This window comes from Cydia fagiglandana, chromosome 3, assembly GCF_963556715.1.
Source record: "Cydia fagiglandana chromosome 3, ilCydFagi1.1, whole genome shotgun sequence".
Classification (NCBI taxonomy): domain Eukaryota; kingdom Metazoa; phylum Arthropoda; class Insecta; order Lepidoptera; family Tortricidae; genus Cydia; species Cydia fagiglandana.
Genome location: NC_085934.1, coordinates 1496802 through 1516211, shown reverse-complemented (window position 1 = coordinate 1516211; position 19410 = coordinate 1496802). Strand labels below are relative to the sequence as shown.

Genomic DNA, 19410 nt, shown 5'->3' with positions numbered 1-19410 from the left:
TGCGGATGCGGATGTCAAGATTTGGTACTTAAAAAACGTCAAATATTATATTTATAGCATTTTTTATTTAAAAAAACTAAACGTTTAGGATTTAAGCAAGAATATAGGTGCGTTTTATTTAGTAAACAGTAACTTGGCCGAATTTTCGGGATCTAGACGATTTCGTTATACATAATGACGAAATTACCTAGCCCTTGCGCCGGCGGCGCCGCCGCTAATACGTCCCTGTTACCGACTTGGTCGACGTCCGCATCATGCGGATGCTCCGCATCGATTTTATGCGGATGCGGATGCAGATGCGGATGTTGAAAATAATGCGAATGTTCCGCGGATGCGGATGCGAATATCCGCAACATCCCTGTCGCACATTCACCCCGCGTCACACCTAAAAGGCGTTCCATTACTAGCGTGGCACCATTCATGGTGGAGGGCCCTCTAGTTCGAGGATCGAGAGTGCGGGTTGGTTGCCCACTACAAGATATACCTACAGCCATATTCGAACTTTAAGATACCTCAAATAATAGATATGGAAACGATATAGATTAGATATGTCAGTGTCAAACAAGTGTCAAAAGTGACGTCTAATAAAACGAGTGGCGATAAATTAAAACACGACCGAAGGGAGTGTTTTAAATCGACACGAGTTGCGAATTATCTATTCGCACGTGTATCGTACTACGTTTTACAGTACATATGGCCCTTTAAACTTTTGACATCGCACGAAAAGTGCTATTTTACGCACTAGTGCGGAAAAATAGGACCATATGTACTGTAATAGTACATTTCGATGCTAGTGCGGAAGGTATGTCATTACTTCACGAGTACCGAGATATCTTGCCACGAGCCGCAGGCGAGTGGCAAGACTCGGGACGAGTGAAGAATGACATTTCCGCACGTGTATCGAACGACGTTTTTTAATACAGTTGCGAAAAAATAAGAAAAACATTGTTAATCGTACACTAAACAAAAGTGGTAACAGTGACAGCTGGGTTAGACGTCGTCTTTAAGTATATTATATCTATGGGCGTTTGGCAGCTATTCCGTTCCATTCAGTCAACTTATTAAGAACGGAATTTTCAATATTGAATATTAAAAAATAAACGTGTTATAATGATGAAGAGGTAAGTAATTAAATATGAAATATGTAATATTTTTCGTATTCTTACATTAACGGTAGGTTTTTATGCTGATTACGACGTTTAAGGTGGTTCGCTTTTCATACAAAATTCAATCAAAGCTCATTAAGTAACTACACACTATTAGTACATAAATATTTCCGCATTTATCTTCCTTCGAATATTCGTTTGCGCGAAATTAACAGGAAAACAATGTTTCATACAGAAATCATGCAAAAATCATAGTTAAATCTTCATCAATTTTACGTATGTGTGTGTCACAAATGTCGTGTACAGATACATTTGCGACGTTGCCATACCATTTCCGACGTTGCCGGGCTGACCACGGCGCGAATTTGGAGTGCCGTCATGTTTAGTGCAATTTTGTTGACACTTGACGTTTGACAGGTACTTAATTGACCTAAGCGAGAATAAGTACCCGAAGTTCGTCAGCTTAGCTAAGAACTATCATGGCGTGTTATGCAAACAGTCGCTTTTTTGCTTACAAACGAAAGATTCCCGGTTCGATCCCCAGTCATTGTATGCTGGAACATAACTTTTTGTATTTTTGTTACATCTAAATTTCGTATTGTTTTTTTATTTTTATTTAATTTTTCTTATCATCATAAATCGATTGATTAAGTATGGGCTACACGTATTCGTTTATTTTTGACAAAGAAAATTAGAAATTATACTCTACCTAATCTCTCTTATTTTTACAATCAGGACATCTTCACTGCAATAAAAAAGAAATGTATAAAATTTCCTGTGGTTAAAAATAATGGATTTTGTCTATGAATGAAAAACACAATTATTACTATAGTTTGTTTTTTTTAGCATTAGAAATAAGGTAAACAATCTTGACGTGTCTTTTAATTGAAAAACACATTTTAAAAATAAGTTACGGCAAATATGTAACAATTATAAATCAAATACGATCATTTATATTCTTCTGCTTTCATAAGTAATAGTTTTTGATTTTTAAAAAGCGTTTAAATCTGTGTGCCTAGCCAAGATGCCAGTCGTTCGCTCCGTAGCGAACGTTAGGGTAATACCTCTCTCTATCACTCTGCCATATTAATGCGACAGACACGGCTGCGCTTCGGTCGCTACGGAGCGTAAACCATTGGCATCTTGGCTAGGCACCCTGGTCATCTGGAAAGCGAAACACATACGGAACGCGTTTCTATTACTCAATACAGTGGCCAGCTGCAGATTCGGCGGTAATCTTAACTATACCTAAATCTGGGTGCCTAGCCAAGATGCCAGTCGTTCGCTCCGTAGCGAACGTTAGGGTAATACCTCTCTCTATCACTCTGTCATATTAATGCGACAGACACGGTTGCGCTTCGTTTGCTACGGAGCGTACACCATTGGCATCCTGGGTAGGCACCCTGGTCATCTGGAAAGCGAAACACATACGGAACGCGTTTCTATTACCCAATACAGTGGCCAGCTGCAGATTCGGTTTTAAAGTTAACTATACCTAAACCTGGGTGCCTAGCCACGATGCAGGCTAGTAGAGTTCTCTTTCACCTTCAGCAGAACCGGGAGATCCAAACCTACCTACTTTTCATCTAATAATCTAAAGAATCAGTGCATGATTCAAACTTTACCGGTCGCCGTGGTAAGACCTAGGATTTACCATATCGGTGTTGGTAAAAGCCCAAAGTAAACTAGTAAGATTTAACATTTCGGGCTTTTACCGATCGGCATCGGTAAAACCTAGGTTTTACCGGTAAATCCTAGGTTTTGCCGTACTTCGGGCTTTTACAGTAACATATATATAATAATTGCTCGTTTAAAGGTAAGATAACACAAAGGAGAAACAAAAAGAAATTACCTACTCGCACCAGTCTTGAACCCCAATCCTCTTGCACGTATTTCCACGAACATACCGTTACGCTATTGCAACATACTTACGTTGTGTGAAATTGTCTACTACAAGGATCACGGAAACACTGTTTGCATGTGTGAGTAATAGTAGGAAAAAGCGTGACAGCAACACTCCGTCGAATTAAAAAGGTGGTTTTTGCACAATGAAGTATTCAATGTTTATTTTAATAGTTCAATATTTATTTAAAGAGTGCGCGAAACATACTTTTAAGTATACAAATACCATGACCATTTTACAAAAAAATAAAACCTGAAATTTTGCAAAAGTGGTGCCATCTAGCGAGAGTTAAGTTTTGAGTAACCTAGGCGAACCACCTTAAAGGAAACTAATATTAACACTCATCAATAAGTAGTCGTGAATTGGAACAAGTATAAATTTTAAAAAATTGGAAAAGTAAAAAGCACTAGTTCGAGATAACCAACTTTCCGCACGCTAAACAGCTACGTAAAGTAGCACTTTTTGAGCAACTGTATTAAAAAATAAGTTTCTTAACCTTTTCCCTAGGTAGAAATTGTAACAACCTGGTATAACTAGTTCGGCTAGTGGTACAAACTGGTACACTTTTTTTTAACTTAACCCAACAGCTATTCTACTTAATATTCAAGTTTCATCATCCGTATATCCAAACATACAAAATTTTCACATTTCAAAAGTATATTCCTGCTCAAGTCACCTACAATTCCTGTGCCTTATCTAAAATTGTTTGGTGTACCGCCAAATTGTGTCTGGATCCAGACATCTAGCCAATAGATCCTAATCCAATACTTTGTTTTCCTAACTCAGATTTATTTTTGACATTTTAGAACAACTTTTTTTTAAATTAGTAATACTTACTTACTTACTGCCGTGGCGCAGCGACCCGAAGTGGATCTTGGCCTCTGACACTAAGGAACGCCTATGCTTCTCTGTCTAGCGCCGTTTGCTCAAATTACATAAATACGTTCATAAAGTAATTAAAACAAAAATAATAAATATGTAAAATTTAGAACCATTAATAGGTATTATGTTTCCACAAGTCGACTACTTAACTAAAGCATAATAAAAGCACAATTTGCTCGCTCAAAATCAAATGCTATTTTCCCGAACGAGATTCGAAGTTTAACAATCTGTGGCAATGTTGTCGTTATTTTAATGACACTTGCTCACTTTGTTCTATTAGAACCGGTGCAAAGTTAGGTTAGACGGACCAAGAAATTCAGTGGGTACATGTGAGCTGTCAGTGGCGGATTTGCCATAAGGCCCAGTAGGCCCGGGCCTAGAGCGGCAAGATATTAGGGCTCCTCTACACGATGGGCCAACGCCGGCCACTCCAAGCGATGTATGCGTTAGAGGGAGCAAGTGATATTGCTATCTCATTCTACCGCATGGCTGTGTCCCTTGGAGTGGCCGGCGCTGGCCCATCGTGTAGAGGAGCCATTAGGGGCGGCAGCAAGGCGACAGTCTATAGATGGGTGCTGAGAAAGGGTTGGCTAGTTACTACAAGGCCTGGGGCCTATGGCGGCTAGCACTGCAAATTCGCCACTGTGAGCAGTGAGTAACATTACGGCTCGATTCGGGAAATCAATTAGAGACTCACTAGATATGAAATAGTAAAGATATGTGACGTTCCACTGCAAAAGGTACCTTATGGCGGCTGGCGCCGCGATTCGGGAAATGAATTAGTGATTCACTAGATTTGAATTAGTGAAGATATGTGACGTTCCACGGAAAAAGGTACCTTATGGCGGCCGGCGCTTACGTCGCATAGCGCCGCAATAATATTGGAGCGGCGTTAATAATAGCGTAAGCGCCAGCCGCCATAAAGTATCTTTACCCGTGGGACGTCACATATCTTTACTATATCGTATCTAGTTAATCTCTAATTCATTTCCCGAATCGCGCCGATAATGTCCAATCAATATCAAATGTTGTAAGTTGTAATGCTGTTCCATACAATGTGATTGTTGGCGCTGCCAACAGATGGACGCCGTTTGTTCTACATTATTATTCATATCCATACATTATTCATTGCGATTCATACCGTTTGTCATTTTAGTGGGAATTCTAATCATTAGACGGAAATGTGGGGGTATATTATTGCAAGCTATTGTTTAATTCACTGGTTTAGTACATAATGTAGCCCGTGTAGGTACATAATATTTAAGTTGGGTTACGAGCGCTACGAACGCTACGCGCCGTAGCATAGTGAGCACAAATGTTTATGTTCTGTTGGTCTAACTAAATAAATTATAGTTTTAAGTTATTTTATGTGCTAATAAATCATTCTTATTCTTATTCAAATTACGTATTAAAATATTTTCTGCATTAAGCAATAAATTAAGGAAACTGCAGCAGTGAAAGGGTAGATATATTTATTGAATCAAATGCATGACGACAGTTTTTTCTTTTTATTTAATTTAATTTGTCAAAACATGCAAAGAATTATCAAAAAGATATAAAGTAGACAATTACGAATGTATATATCTTATCTTCACACCTAAACATTATTGCTTCAGCACACATCATTCGTCGGGTGACAAGCAAAAGTCACTAAGTACTATCAAAAAATTAAAGTAATAATGCACTTTATTACACTTGTAACACGGTTTCATCATCATCATCATCTCAGCCATAAGACGTCCACTGCTGAACATAGGCCTCCCCCTTTATTTAACACGGTTTATTGTCCAATAATTTCAATGATGTTAGTTAGTGACTTTTGCTTGTCACCCGACGATATGTCAAATTCATTTTGTTGACCCTATATTTATTACTCTTCATTTTCCGTTTTTCATGTTACGGCAGAATTACTTAGGCCTAATAACTTGCACCATTCCACTAACCTGGGGTTAACCGGTTAAACCTGGAGGTACCATGATTACCAGTACAATTTGACACTGGGTTAACGGTTTAACCGCTTAGCCGCGGGTTATTGAGATGGTGCAAGTGGGCCTTACTAATATAAAAATCAAGACAACTTAAAGAGTCATAGCAAAAAAGCCCGAAATAAAAGCACAGCAAAGCTTTCGCGACACCACGAGCTTATCTTAACCCCCGGCTTTTAGCTGTAAAAACATGATCCGTTCCGTTTCGCGCCATTTGAGACGTTCGCTGCTTAGGTACTAGCCACCGGCGGTTAGGACGGAGTCATTGTTTTCAAAATATACTGGGCTATAAACCGCGAAAATCGAAGTTCGCAAATTGCGGGGATTTTTCTCTGTCACTCTAATTACGCCTTCGTTGGAGTAAAAGAAAAAGATCCCCGCAATTTGCGAATTTCGGTTTTCGCAGTAGCCGCTCTGATCATGGAATTCAGGATTCGATTTTGCTATTGGTATATATATGTTACCTTAAAAACCCGTTTTCCTTTGCTAAAACTACATTTCCGAAACAACTTAGTGCAAATTAGATTTTAGTCAAATTTTAAAATTAAATTTTAAAATTAAATAAAATGTTTTTCAGTCAAAACTTGTTTTCGCAAAGTGCCTTGTGATAAAAAATAGTTTTGTTAACCTAATGGCTCCTCTACACGATGGGCCAGCGCCGGCCACTCCAAGGGACGCATTTATGCGTTAGAGGGAGCAAGTGGTATTGCTATCTCATTCTACCGCATGGCTGCGTCCCTTGGAGTGGCCGGCGCTGGTCCATCGTGTAGAGGAGCCATAACACGCTCCTCTTCGTTTCGCTCGTCGTCGCACCCTGTGTCTATTGTTGGTGGCAGCAGGTAAAACGCGTTTTCACTAAAAACGGAGTTTTAAGGTGGCATAGGAATATATTATATGGAAATACGCAGCCTATTTAGTGTAACGTATAGATTAATTAGTAAATAGGTACGTAATGATCTATGATTTTACGAGTGCACGAGTAACGTACATGTACATAATGTAGGTACATGAGCGTCAGTTATCTGCTAGAAAAAATAAAAAAGCGGCCAAGTGCGAGTTGGACTCGCCCATGAAGGGTTCCGTACCAGCGAGTAACATAATAAAATTGCGGTTTACGATTTATGACGTTTAAAAAAAAACTACTTACTAGATCTCGTTCAAAACAATTTTCGGTAGAAGTTTGCATGGTTACATTATATATTTTTTTTAGTTATATCATTCTCTTATTTTAGAAGTTACAGGGAGGGGGGGGGTCACATTTTACCACTTTGGAAGTGTCTCTCGCGCAAATTATTCACTTTAGAAATAAAATACATTAGAAAGAAAGAAAGAAAGAAATAATTTTATTCGTAAGCACAAACACAAAATAAAAACTTATACTAAACAGAGAAACATAAAAAAGAGAAAGTGCCACGAAATGGTCTCACCTCAGCATGTTGCTGGCGACTTCCAGCGCTGATCTTCCGATAAGACCATCCGGTGAAACAATCACGACAGGTAACATGAATAACAAGAGAATTAACAACAAAATTAATACATACACAAGACAAAGATAGTAATAAGAATACAAAAGACAAAGATAGCAATTAGTCAAGAATACATTACAATAAATTACTATGTATAGTTTTACTACGTACAATACAGCTGTTACATTATCAGGTCAAACTCATCTTGGCCGTACATTACGCCTGACATTACATCTAGCGCCATGCGGCAGCTGCGCAAACTAAACTAAAATGACAAATAAAACAGGTCGATTTGTTACGAACAAAAGCAGTTTAAGCAATATTTTATCGATCTTACAGATTTAACTACATATAGAGAGTCACAAGAGGGCGAGAATAACATTTTTAAAAGTAATGTGCCATGGCAATGCAGAGGGAACGTAATCTAAGTGGTAAGTAAAAGCAGTAACTACAGGCAGCTTGTATCGTGTAAGCAGGTTTCCTGGCTAAGTTGGTGGCTAAGCATGTACTGTTTAAGCTTCGTTTTAAAAGTATGAATACTTTGCAGGTTCCTCATTGGCGGTGGCACGTTATTCCAACATTTTGAGGCAGTATAGCGATAGCTGCCCCGGAAAGCTGCCGAAGCGTGGCGTGGCGTCAACAATTGAATCCCACATTTACGGCGGTCGCGGAGCGTGATGCAAGATAACTTGTTAAAAAGATATGCAGGGGTTTTATACTTCAGAACTCCGAAGAGCAAACAAGCCAAATGAAGTTTACGACGGTGCTGCATTTTGAGGATCTTATGACTATTAAGAAACGGAGTGACGTGGGCTCTCAAAGGAATATTAAAACAGAAGCGAGCACAGGCATTTTGAACACGTTGTATGAGTCTTTTTGTTTTGGCAAGTAGCCTAGGCCCAGTTACAACATCCATATAATTAAGTTTTGATAGTACAAGTGACTCGATCAGTTGAATGCGCAAGGTTTCGCTTAGGTATGGCCGAATTTTATATAGCACCTTAAGCTTATAGAAGCAACTTCTTACAGCCTCTGCGGTATGCTTTTCATACCGAAGTCCACAATCCATTAATAGGCCCAGGTTTCGTGCTTCATACACCCTCTCAATTGGTTCATTCATTAACATAACATCTACTGAATTACTGACACCAGCCAGTTGGTGCTTGCTGCCAAAGACAAGGTACTTTGTTTTATTCGGGTTAAGCAGTAGGCAATTTTTTGTAGCCCAGGTTGCTATACTTGTGAGGTCTTGATTAAGTTTCTCTATGGCAGTGTCAACTTCCGATGGCTTACATGATATGTAGACCTGTATGTCGTCTGCATATATGTGGTATTTGCAATGCTTAATGTGAGACACAATATCAGCAGAATAAAGTATAAAAAGGAGCGGGCCAAGTACCGATCCTTGAGGGACTCCTCTAGTAAGCTCGGCTTTTTCTGAAAAAAGGGAGGAACCATCATCAAGGCACACTTTAACTATCTGCGACCGATTGCTGAGGTAACTTTGGAACCACTTTATAGTTTTCTGGTCAAAACCATAGTAGGTTAACTTAGATAATAGTAGATTTATATTTAAGCAATCGAAAGCCCTCGAGAAATCAAGGAGCACTAAAAGAGTGCACATGCCTTTATCCTGAGCATCCAAAATGTTGTCAGAAACATCAAGTAAAGCGGCTGTAGTGCTACGTCCTTTCCGAAAACCCGATTGGACATCCGGCAAAATGTTGTTGGTTTCTAGGTAGGTGGTCAACTGAGCACAGACAACTTTCTCCATTATTTTAGACATACAAGGTAGTATGCTAATTGGCCTAAGGTCCTTAATCACAGATGGGTTAGCTATTTTAGGCAAGGGATTTACAATTGCTAACTTCCAGATATCCGGAAAGGTGGATGAAAGGATAGAGGTATTAATTAAACTAGTAATAATATCAATTGTGTAAGGCAGCGTTAAAATAAGCATATTTAAATTTATCCCATCAGCACCCTCCGCATTAGATTTTAAACTTCTAATTATTTTAGTAATTTCATTAGAATTAATTGTATTTAAATGGAAAACTGTGTCACTGTACTTATGGAACTCAAAATAAGTTAGCTGTGACAACGCTACATCTGAAGTTCCTGGCAGATCGAGAAAATGTTTATTTAAGGTACATGGGTTATTGAAAAGTGAAGGTAATTCATTATTCTTACTAGGCAATATTGTGGATTTAAGGTTTTTCCATAAAGTTTTTGGGTTATTTATTTTATTGTTTATATTTTGTTTAAAATAAGCCACTTTTTCACAATATAGAGCCTTATTCACAACAGATTTCAAGTCCTTGTAGTATTTTTTTTTTACATCATTCTGGTTCTTGTGAAAGTCTGATGCAGCGTCGTCACGCAACCGCATCATTAACTTGACAGTATCAGTAATCCAAGGGTAGGATTGTACTTTTACTAAGGATGTTTTTAGAGGGGCATGTACATCAAATATACTAAGCACTTGTTGGTTGAATGCTGTTACCATGTCATTGACACTGCCAAGATTTGATATTAAGTCCCACTTCACGTCCCGCAGGTCCACATCTAAGTCTTTGTCACAGATTTCCTTAAAAGGTCTGTAGGTAATGTGATAAGGCTTTAATTTCTCACGCTTGACATTGAAGTTGCAAACCACAAGGCAGTGACCATACAGGGAACCCACATGATCAATGGTAGTGTTTTTTGCCTGCATGTCTGAACACACAATATCGATCAGCGTTTGGCTGGTGTCAGTAAAATGTGTAGGCTGAGACACCAATTGAAATAGTCCAAAACTGGTAACAAAATTATGGAATTGAGTGCATTTTGTGTCAGAGCTGTTCAATAGATTTACATTAAAATCACCCAGTATTACTATGTTATCATAATTGCGAATTGAACTTATTGAGTCACTTACAGCATCTAAAAATAGTTGTAGGTCCATCCAAGGTGGTCTGTATGCCGTTCCAATTGCCAGCTTCTTGCCGTTGAGAGTAAACGTGATCCACATCTGCTCCACCAGCTTATGCAACGGGTCAACGGGGTGAGGCCAGGTCCGAGCTTTGAGATTACGCTTAATATAAAAGCCTACGCCTCCACCGCGCGACCGGTCACCCTGCGGCCTAGGAATATGCCGGAAACTATATCCAGGAAGTGTCGGCGCCCGCCCTTCTTCGCCCGCCCTTAACCATGATTCGTTGATCGCCAACACATCAACATCCTGCCGAGTAGCAGCCGCTATGAAATTGTCATGATTTGTGCCAAGAGAACCTGCATTGTACAAACCTATTTTAAGTGTTTTATTTACTATTATAGTTATATAGATATACCTCAGACCAGACCGACCACCTGACAGATGACGTTACCTTAACAAAACGGATTTTAGTAACAGAACCAGTGTCGCATAGATACCAGAGCCTGCAGATTATGAACAACTTTGTATAGAAGCTAAAATTGACCGAAATAAACAAACTGCCATTGCCGTGCCATAGTGTCCAAAAAGATATGCTACCTACGCTGCCCGCCCAGACCTCAGACGGAGCTGACTCCAAAAACACGATGCAGGTCTGTGTCAGAGCGAATGGAGAAAGCTGACTTTCCCTCTCCTTGACGGGCATAGATTCGGCCTCGCCTTGTCCACGAGAACCTCCACTGATGTTCCCTGCACAGCTCTCGAACTTTGTGGAACAAGAGGCGATTCGTGCGTGTGAGGCGCTCGTTGATGAAGACGCGACGCGGAGGGCCTGGCAGGTTGTCGTCAGAGAAAGTGAAATTTCGCCGAACGCGGGCGGCCTGCAGCAGTTCGTCCCGCAGCTGTCGCTGCGCCAGCCTAACGACGACGCGACGCGGCCGGCCTCCGGCCTCACTGTCGGCCCCTTCCCCGGCCCGGCCCACCGCCCCGACTCGCTCGGCGAACACCACGTCACGCTGCTCCAAGGTGACACCCAACCTGGCCGCGAGGACGGTGACGGTGTGGACGACGTTTTCTCCCTTCGCCTCAGGAACGTGGCCAATGTCAAGGTCGGAGAGTAACGCGTCCTGGTCGCGGTCATTCAGCTCCAGCTGAAGGCGTGCCACCGTCTGCTGCAGCTCTTCCGCTGCTCCTGGCTGCAGTCTGCCATCCAGCTCGCTGCTGGCGGAGTCCACGGGCCGCTCCTCCAAGCGCCTGACCTTCTCCTCCAGGACATCTAGTCGGCCAGTGAGACGACCGAGGAGATCGTTGAAGCGCGCCATCTCTTGGCGCAGGCCCACAACCTCGTCGCGCACGGATCCGAAGTCCGCGCGTAGCAAGCGCAGCTGTTCAGCGACTTCATGCTGTTGCTCCAGCGGCGTCTCGTCCTCGCTGGCCCCACTCGGCTTCACCGGCGTATTGTCGGAGTTGTCACGCCGAGGGGTCGTCGCTTTGCACGCCGGACATGCCCAAGTGCTCGCGACGCGCGCATTCTGGCCCATGCCAACACAAGCCTTGTGGTATGTCATGCCGCAGCCGCACTTAGCGACACCTGTCGCTCCAAGGGGTTTACCACAAGCCGCCGCGCAGACAACCATTTCTCTCACTTGATTGCGATCGCAAGATGTTTAAAAAGTTCGCACAGGGGCCGCTAGATGGCGTTAATATTAAATCCTGAGTCTATAATTTATATCAAAAAGATAAATAATTAGTCCGAACTAAGGTGGTGTTATTAAAAGTTTGCAAATGACTGCCACAGTATCAATTGTATACGTATATATAAAAAGAAATAAAATATAAAGGTTTCAGCCGAATATGTCTTAATTGCCACCTACCCACCACACACAAAAAGTAACATACAGTAATCAATCCCTATCAATTTCACAACCACAGGTGCGCGCTGGCCGCGCACACTCACACAAGTTAAGGGAACACAGATGAACACACCGATAATTGCTGATGCAGATAAATCTCACTAATACTTTTATAAGGTAAGGAAGTACCGCGAGCGTGACAGTGTGTGTTACCGTCCGTGACGTCACTTCAGTCATTAGAAACCTCAATATCATTTTTGAAGACCGATACCCCACACGTATGGGTTTACTGAAAAAAAATTGTTTAAGTTTCAGTTCAAAGTATGGGGGACCCCCAAAATTTATAGTTTTTTTCTATTTTTGTGTGAAAATCTTAACGCGTTTCACAGAATACATCTACTTACCAAGTTTCAACAGTATAGTTCTTATAGTTTCGGAAAAAAGTGGCTGTGACATACGGACGGACAGACAGACAGACAGACAGATAGACAGACAGACATGACGAATCTATAAGGGTTCCGTTTTTTGCCATTTAGCTACGGAACCCTAAAAAGGCACTTCTTAACCAGGTACCTACCTATACTAAGTGAATTACTGTAATTTCCTATTTATTTCAGGTGTGTACTACACAATGGCGGTGGTGGGCCCAGCGCTGGGCTACGTGGTGGGCGGGCAGATGCTCAAGATCTATACAGATTTCGTTACTGTGGACTCCGAAGCGTAAGTAATAGCATGAATGGGTCGATTTTGATTTTATTCTCGTTTCTTTTAGAAAAAAATATTTTTCACCTGTCGTTCTTAATTATCACCACTGTAAAAAATCCGGTACAGATGGTAGTGCATAATTATTTTCCATCGTATTTTCACGGAAACGTACAAACGTGTCTTGCTATTTCAGTCAGTGTTGGTACATAAAAGTACTGAGGTTGACTGAAGTAGCATGGCAAATAATACCATGGACTAACCGAACGTTTCTGAGAAAATACGATGGAAAACAATTATGCACTACATCTGTAGGTCCGAGTACTTCTTATCATACTCAGTTGAAAAAAAAACCGGGCAAGTGCGAGTCGGACTCGCGCACGAAGGGTTCCGTACCATAGTGAAAAAAAGGCAAAAAAAACGGTCACCCATCCAAGTACTGACCCCGCCCGACGATGCTTAACTTCGGTCAAAAATCACGTTTGTTGTATGGGAGCCTCACTTAAATCTTTATTTTATTCTGTTTTTAGTATTTGTTGTTATAGCGGCAATAGAAATACATCATCTGTGAAAATTTAAACTGTCTGGCTATCACGGTTCGTGAGATACAGCCTGGTGACAGACGGACGGACAGACAGCAGAGTCGTAGTAATAGGGTCCCGTTTTACCCTTTGGGTACGGAACCCTAAAAATAGGTAATACGTGATGTAGGTACCTATGGAAAACGGAAAAAATCTAATAAAATTACACTGCATAACTAACCTAAGATAAAATTAATAATGCAAGAACCTTTTAAAACAAGATTACAAAGACAGATTTATTCGTTAGAAAATTATATTTCCCTTAGAAACATATTACACGATCCCTAATTTTTCTGCCTCTTTCTTCTGAACACACTAATAGGCTACATTCCTTCTAGTCAAATCAGCTTCTTTTTTCGAACTGTCAAAACGATTTAGTGACGGACGTCACGGCAAACTCACCTACTTTTTATATTTCAATCCTATCTAGACACGCGGCAGCGTGTCAAGCCAAGTTCAAGCAAAGGAACTGGCTAGCCAGCGCCGAGTGTAATATTACACGAACCACTTGGTGCCACTTTTGACCCTTCTATAACTCAAAACATCTTTGACGTAAACACATAAAACTACGTGTGTTTAATTATATCCATAAGGATATCTAGAAGCCCAAATTTCATGAAGCTAGCTCAAACGGTTATAAAGGTATGAAGGTCAAAAAGTCGTAAATTTTAAGACTGACTTATGACTTATAGTACCTAAACCTAACCTACTTCCAGATGACCTAGAAGGATGAAATTTGGAATCCAGCTTGGTTATTGTGTGTAACCGTAGGAAAAAATCTAAAAATAAAATAAAGTTAAAAAATAGGGGGGGTCCCCATACAAAAAAACCACTTTTTATTGGGACTGACATATAAGTACCTAAACCTAACCTACTTCCAGATGACCTAGAAGGATGAAATTTGGAATCCAGCTCGGTTATTGTGTGTAACCGTAGGAAAAAATCTAAAAATAAAATAAAGTTTAAAAATAGGGGGGGTCCCCATACAAAAAAAAACATATTTTATTGGGACTGACATATAAGTACCTAAACCTAACCTACTTCCAGATGACCTAGAAGGATGAAATTTGGAATCCAGCTCGGTTATTGTGTGTAAGCGTAGGAAAAAATCTAAAAATAAAAAAAAGATAAAAAATAGGGGGGGTCCCCATACAAAAAAAAATTTTTTATTGTAGCGTTGGAACCGTTACAAGCAGATATTTGAAACTACCCCAATATATGTATTATTATATTTGCTATATTAAAATAAAGTTTAGTCAAAAAATAAGTGGTGTCCCCATACAAAAAACTTGTAATACCTTGACAGACTTGATACCAGCTGCCTGTAGTTTGTTATTTTACTTATGCTTACCTCAAGTGTTTTGTTCCTTTGGCCTGACAAGGGTTCATCATTCCTTATACGCCATACTTAGTAGAGTGCTGTTATGTTAGTATTTCGTACATTTTCGTAAATTCGTCATTCTACAATGCTGTTTTGCTAATAAGCTAATCTTACAAGATTTTTTAACGTAGATTTAATGAACGCTCGATATTGGTTTGGTCTGACATTGTTTTTTAGTTAGTGTAGCCACCGTTGGCGCTAGTAGTATATACAGCTGTAATGCTCAGCCAAGATATGGTCGGACCGGATCGATACAGCGATTTAGAGCACGATGCTTGTTTTATGTATTAATTAATCTTAATTGTCTTCGAGCAACACCGGCTTCCGACACGTCGGAAGGGAGGGGCCCAAGCGATATCTCACCGTACAAATCATTCTGCCATTTTTCGCGGGGGGAAGGTGCACACAGTCGCACTTCTCACACACTTACATACAAAATCCAATCAAAGGCCCTACCGCGAACCACGTTCGACGTGTTGCCTCTCTATGGCACTTGTAAATTCATACGTAAGTGTGACAGGGAGGCAACACGTCGAACGTGGTTTGCGGTAGGCCCTCTGTAATGACGACACAAATACATAGAAAATGACACACGTCAAAGACAAATCTTGCAAACCTCGATCTCTTTTTGTGTACGGACGAGTGACTAGTGTCACAACACGTACACTAACACATTTTCTTTGAAGTATGTCATTGTATTCTGAGAGATGAGAAGTCGGATTTGTCGCTCGACCGATCCGCAATTTGTACTGAGCGAGTAAAATCGATAAATCCAACAATTACTTGAGACTAAAATATAATAATTGTATTTAAATGTAATTAAACGTATGATATGTAAAAAAAAATATTACATGTGAAATGTAACACTTTCTTTTTGTAAATTTGATATCCCCGACCTCTTTTTATAACAAAAAAACCGAGCAAACAGGCATTTTTGTGCAGCAGTGTTCACGCGCGCGTCTGGACTCAGTCTAGTGAAAAATCCAAGTGCAACTAGTTTTATTACCCGCGCTAGATTTTATTGACGCGCTAATCTTGTACCTCGGCAGAGGGGAAATAGTGCGAATGCCGCCTCCCTTCCGTGTTGCTCGAAGTTAATTGTAAATAGTCATTATGTTGTATCTTCTTGCTGTGTAACTTTTTTTTCTTATTTAATTAACTGTTGACTGTATGTTATTTCTGTCTTTTTTCTTCTTGTTTGTTACCTTCCGTGATTCTTCTCACTTGATGGTCTCATCGGAAGATCAGCGCTGGAAGCCACCAGCAACATGCTGAGATGGGGCCATTTCGTGGCACTTTAATCTTATTTTGTGTTTTCTTTTATACTATGTACTGTTCCGATTGTTTGTGCTTACGAATAAATCTATTCTATTCTATTCTATTCTATTCTAATACGCTCTAAACAACCGGCCAACGGTGTGTCGTCGGCGGCGCGCGGCACCACATAATTATACAAAGAACAGAAGTAAAAACCATACAGCGGAAACACAAGAAAAAACATTAAATCTCAATACCTGCCTAGTTTTCTTTACAAAAAGTATTGATATCCCACCAAAAACATAAATGTAAAAAAGGAGAGCCAAGTTCAATACAAAAATTATGCTTGGCTGTGGGGCTCGCCGCAAAAAGAATGGAGATCTAAATGAGTGCCACTGCCAAGTTCTATACAAAATCCAAATATGTATTTATAGGAACAAAATAACATTATAAACAAGTATTAAACTCTATTTCTTTGCTTTATTGGATACCTATAACAATTGCTGTTATTTAAAAAAATGTGAGATCTTAAAGTAGGTTAGATTTGGCTTGGCCAGGTTTTATCAGAATTACAATATATATAAAATGATTGATATAATGAAAACTGGCCAAGTCAAATCTAACCTACTTTAAGATCTCACATTTTTTTAAATAACAGCAATTGTTATAGGTATCCAATAAAGCAAAGAAATAGAGTTTAATACTTGTTTATAATGTTATTTTGTTCCTATAAATACATATTTGGATTTTGCATAGAACTTGGCAGTGGCACTCATTTAGATCTCCATTCTTTTTGCGGCGAGCCCCACAGCCAAGCATAATTTTTGTATTGAACTTGGCTCTCCTTTTTTACATTTATGTTTTTGGTGGGATTTATTAAATACAAATTGTGTTTCAAAATAGCTGCTATCTGTGTTTCTAATAATTATCTGGTGCTATATTTCGTGCACGGTTTGAAATAATTTATTTTAAGTAGGTACAGGAAACATCCCTATTGACGACAGGGGCCCAGTAATACGTAGAAGTGAGAAGTGACAGTGTGTAACGTATAGCTGCGTCCTTGTCGTCAGTTACTGAATTATAGCCGGTCAAACCAGTTTGTCAGTAGCCAAATGCGCGAAATTAAAATTATCTATGGGACGATTACCCTTAGCGCGAACATTTTTTTAATCTGCTCTTTTTCTACTGACGGAAATGACTTGACAGACTATTCTAATTAAGGTGTATGAAGCGCTTAAGTTAAAGAGTCTGTTGAAATTGAGAACTGTACCTACGATTAAAAAAAATATCGTTACCACAGACACGCGTTATACTTTTAATATCTCATCTGACACCGGCACAGGCGGGCTTCATTCAGCCAAGTAGCTCTCGCTTTCATCCTATTGTGTTGCCAGCCAAATTAATTTCAGTTTCCAGCTCAGATTTCGCGGGAATATGATTTTCCGACTTTTGAACTGCAGTTTTGTGGTATCGTTTTAATATGCGTGGGTGAAGCTGTATAAGTGTTTGTTCGGGTCTTTTGTGGAGTTATAACGATTTTTAGCTCCGGGCTATCGGAAGAGGGGTTTTGTGCGTATGGTTGTTAGTGCGGTTTGGAACCCAGAGTTCGTTTAAAGGGACAATTTTATTATCGTAGCAAACGAGCGTAAGGCTCGTCTGCTGCCTTTTATCAGTTAGACCAGGTATACGTACAGTGTGTACCGTAATATACAGCTCAAAACGTCGCTGTGCGTGCAATAGTCGCCATGTGTTTTTAACCTACTTTACAGGAGACACAAAAAACTGTTTATTTCGATAACTATTGAACATATACAAATCATAATTTTTATGATAAAAGTATTTGCACTTTAACATATATTACGGAATTACCTGAAATGATATTTTAGTTTCAATAGTGTGAAAAAAATCTTTTCTTATAAATATGTTACATAGCGATTTTTGTTAGAGTCGTAAAAACCGCTAAGTGACTTAACCTGTACATGGCTAGTTTTAATTATTAAGAACCTTATACAATTTGTGTGCTTTATCGTCACATGGCTATTTAATAAAATGATGGGGGTGTTCAATAAAACAGAAAAAAAACTATTAAGTCGATATAATGGAAATTTAATTATGATTGAATAGTCTACGTACTTTTTTATTATAACTAGATATCACTACATATTAATATTTCCTTGCTTGTAGGCAACACAACGGTCACTTGACTGCGGTATTTACGTGGCTTGCAAATTAAAATTTTGTGGTCTTCTAATAATTTTTTAAACTTCTTACTCCCAACCCAACAGCATACGAAATAAAGAATTCAAACGACTCTTCTACATATATTCTGGTACTTATTATTTTCCTTTGAAAAGGCATGAATAATATAATTATGTATTTGTCTGATGTTTACTACTTTTTTTTCATTTATTATCTATGTTACAATATTAAACACGACACGATATTGCCTAGCCGAGTTGAAAATAAACAATTGTCTTTATATTAAGTTAAGATATTGACCCTGCCTGTGAAGGCGCTGTTCCTGGGTTCGAATCCCAGTAAGGGCATTTATTTGTGTGATGACAAAGATATTTGTTTCTGAGGTGTGGCTTGGTCATGGTTGTTTTCTATGTATTTAAGTATTTATATATTATATATATCGTTGTCTGAGTACTCACAACACAAGCCTTCTCGAGCTTACTGTTGAACTTAGTCAATCTGTGTAAGAATGTCCTATAATATAATATGAAAAAAAAAATATTTAAGTAGGTAATGCATAAATGCATGTTCATGTTATAAAGTACATTGCGCTAACTTTATTACATTTTTTTTATCAGAGATAAATCACAATTAAGTACATACCGGCACGTATGGAGATCCAAGGGGGAGGCCTATGTTCAGCAGTGGACGTCTTATGGCTGAGATGATGATGATGAAGTACATAATATTTTGAACCAAAAGCATCGGTAAACCAGAATCGTTTGTTTCGATACTCCATTCGACAGTACTTAAATAATGAAATATACAATAGGCAATACATATTTCTATTTTTTATGTAATTTTTCATTCACTTGTTACCTTTAAGTAAAACTGCCAATAACTTGTAACGAAAACTCACAAAACTCAATTATTTCTACACACACGTAATAACATACGGCAGACTGGATACTGGATTGCTATAAGAAAATTCCGCCATGTGTCGTAAAACGCACGGTCTGGAAACACAGCATCGACTCCAACTAGTACAAAAATTATCGCTATGTGCGAGAAACTACATATCGGGCGCAAGCGCATCTAATAATTTTTCAGTAAACTTGTAGAAAATATCGCTATGTGTCAAGAATGACATAGCGAGCGCACGTCTGTAATTGCTGTTCAACTACGCTAATGTAGTTATGTGATTT

General features: G+C 39.4%; 1 protein-coding gene across 3 annotated transcripts in view; it reads left to right on the top strand.

Moving 5' to 3' along the window:
- The window catches only part of LOC134679807 (solute carrier organic anion transporter family member 4A1-like), a 112370-nt gene that overhangs the window by 81523 nt on the left and 11437 nt on the right, over window positions 1-19410 (top strand). For all 3 annotated transcript variants that reach the window (XM_063538700.1, XM_063538702.1, XM_063538701.1), the window contains one exon: window positions 12724-12826. In XM_063538700.1, the coding sequence (XP_063394770.1) occupies window positions 12724-12826 (103 nt within the window). The remainder of the gene's footprint in view (window positions 1-12723; window positions 12827-19410) is intronic.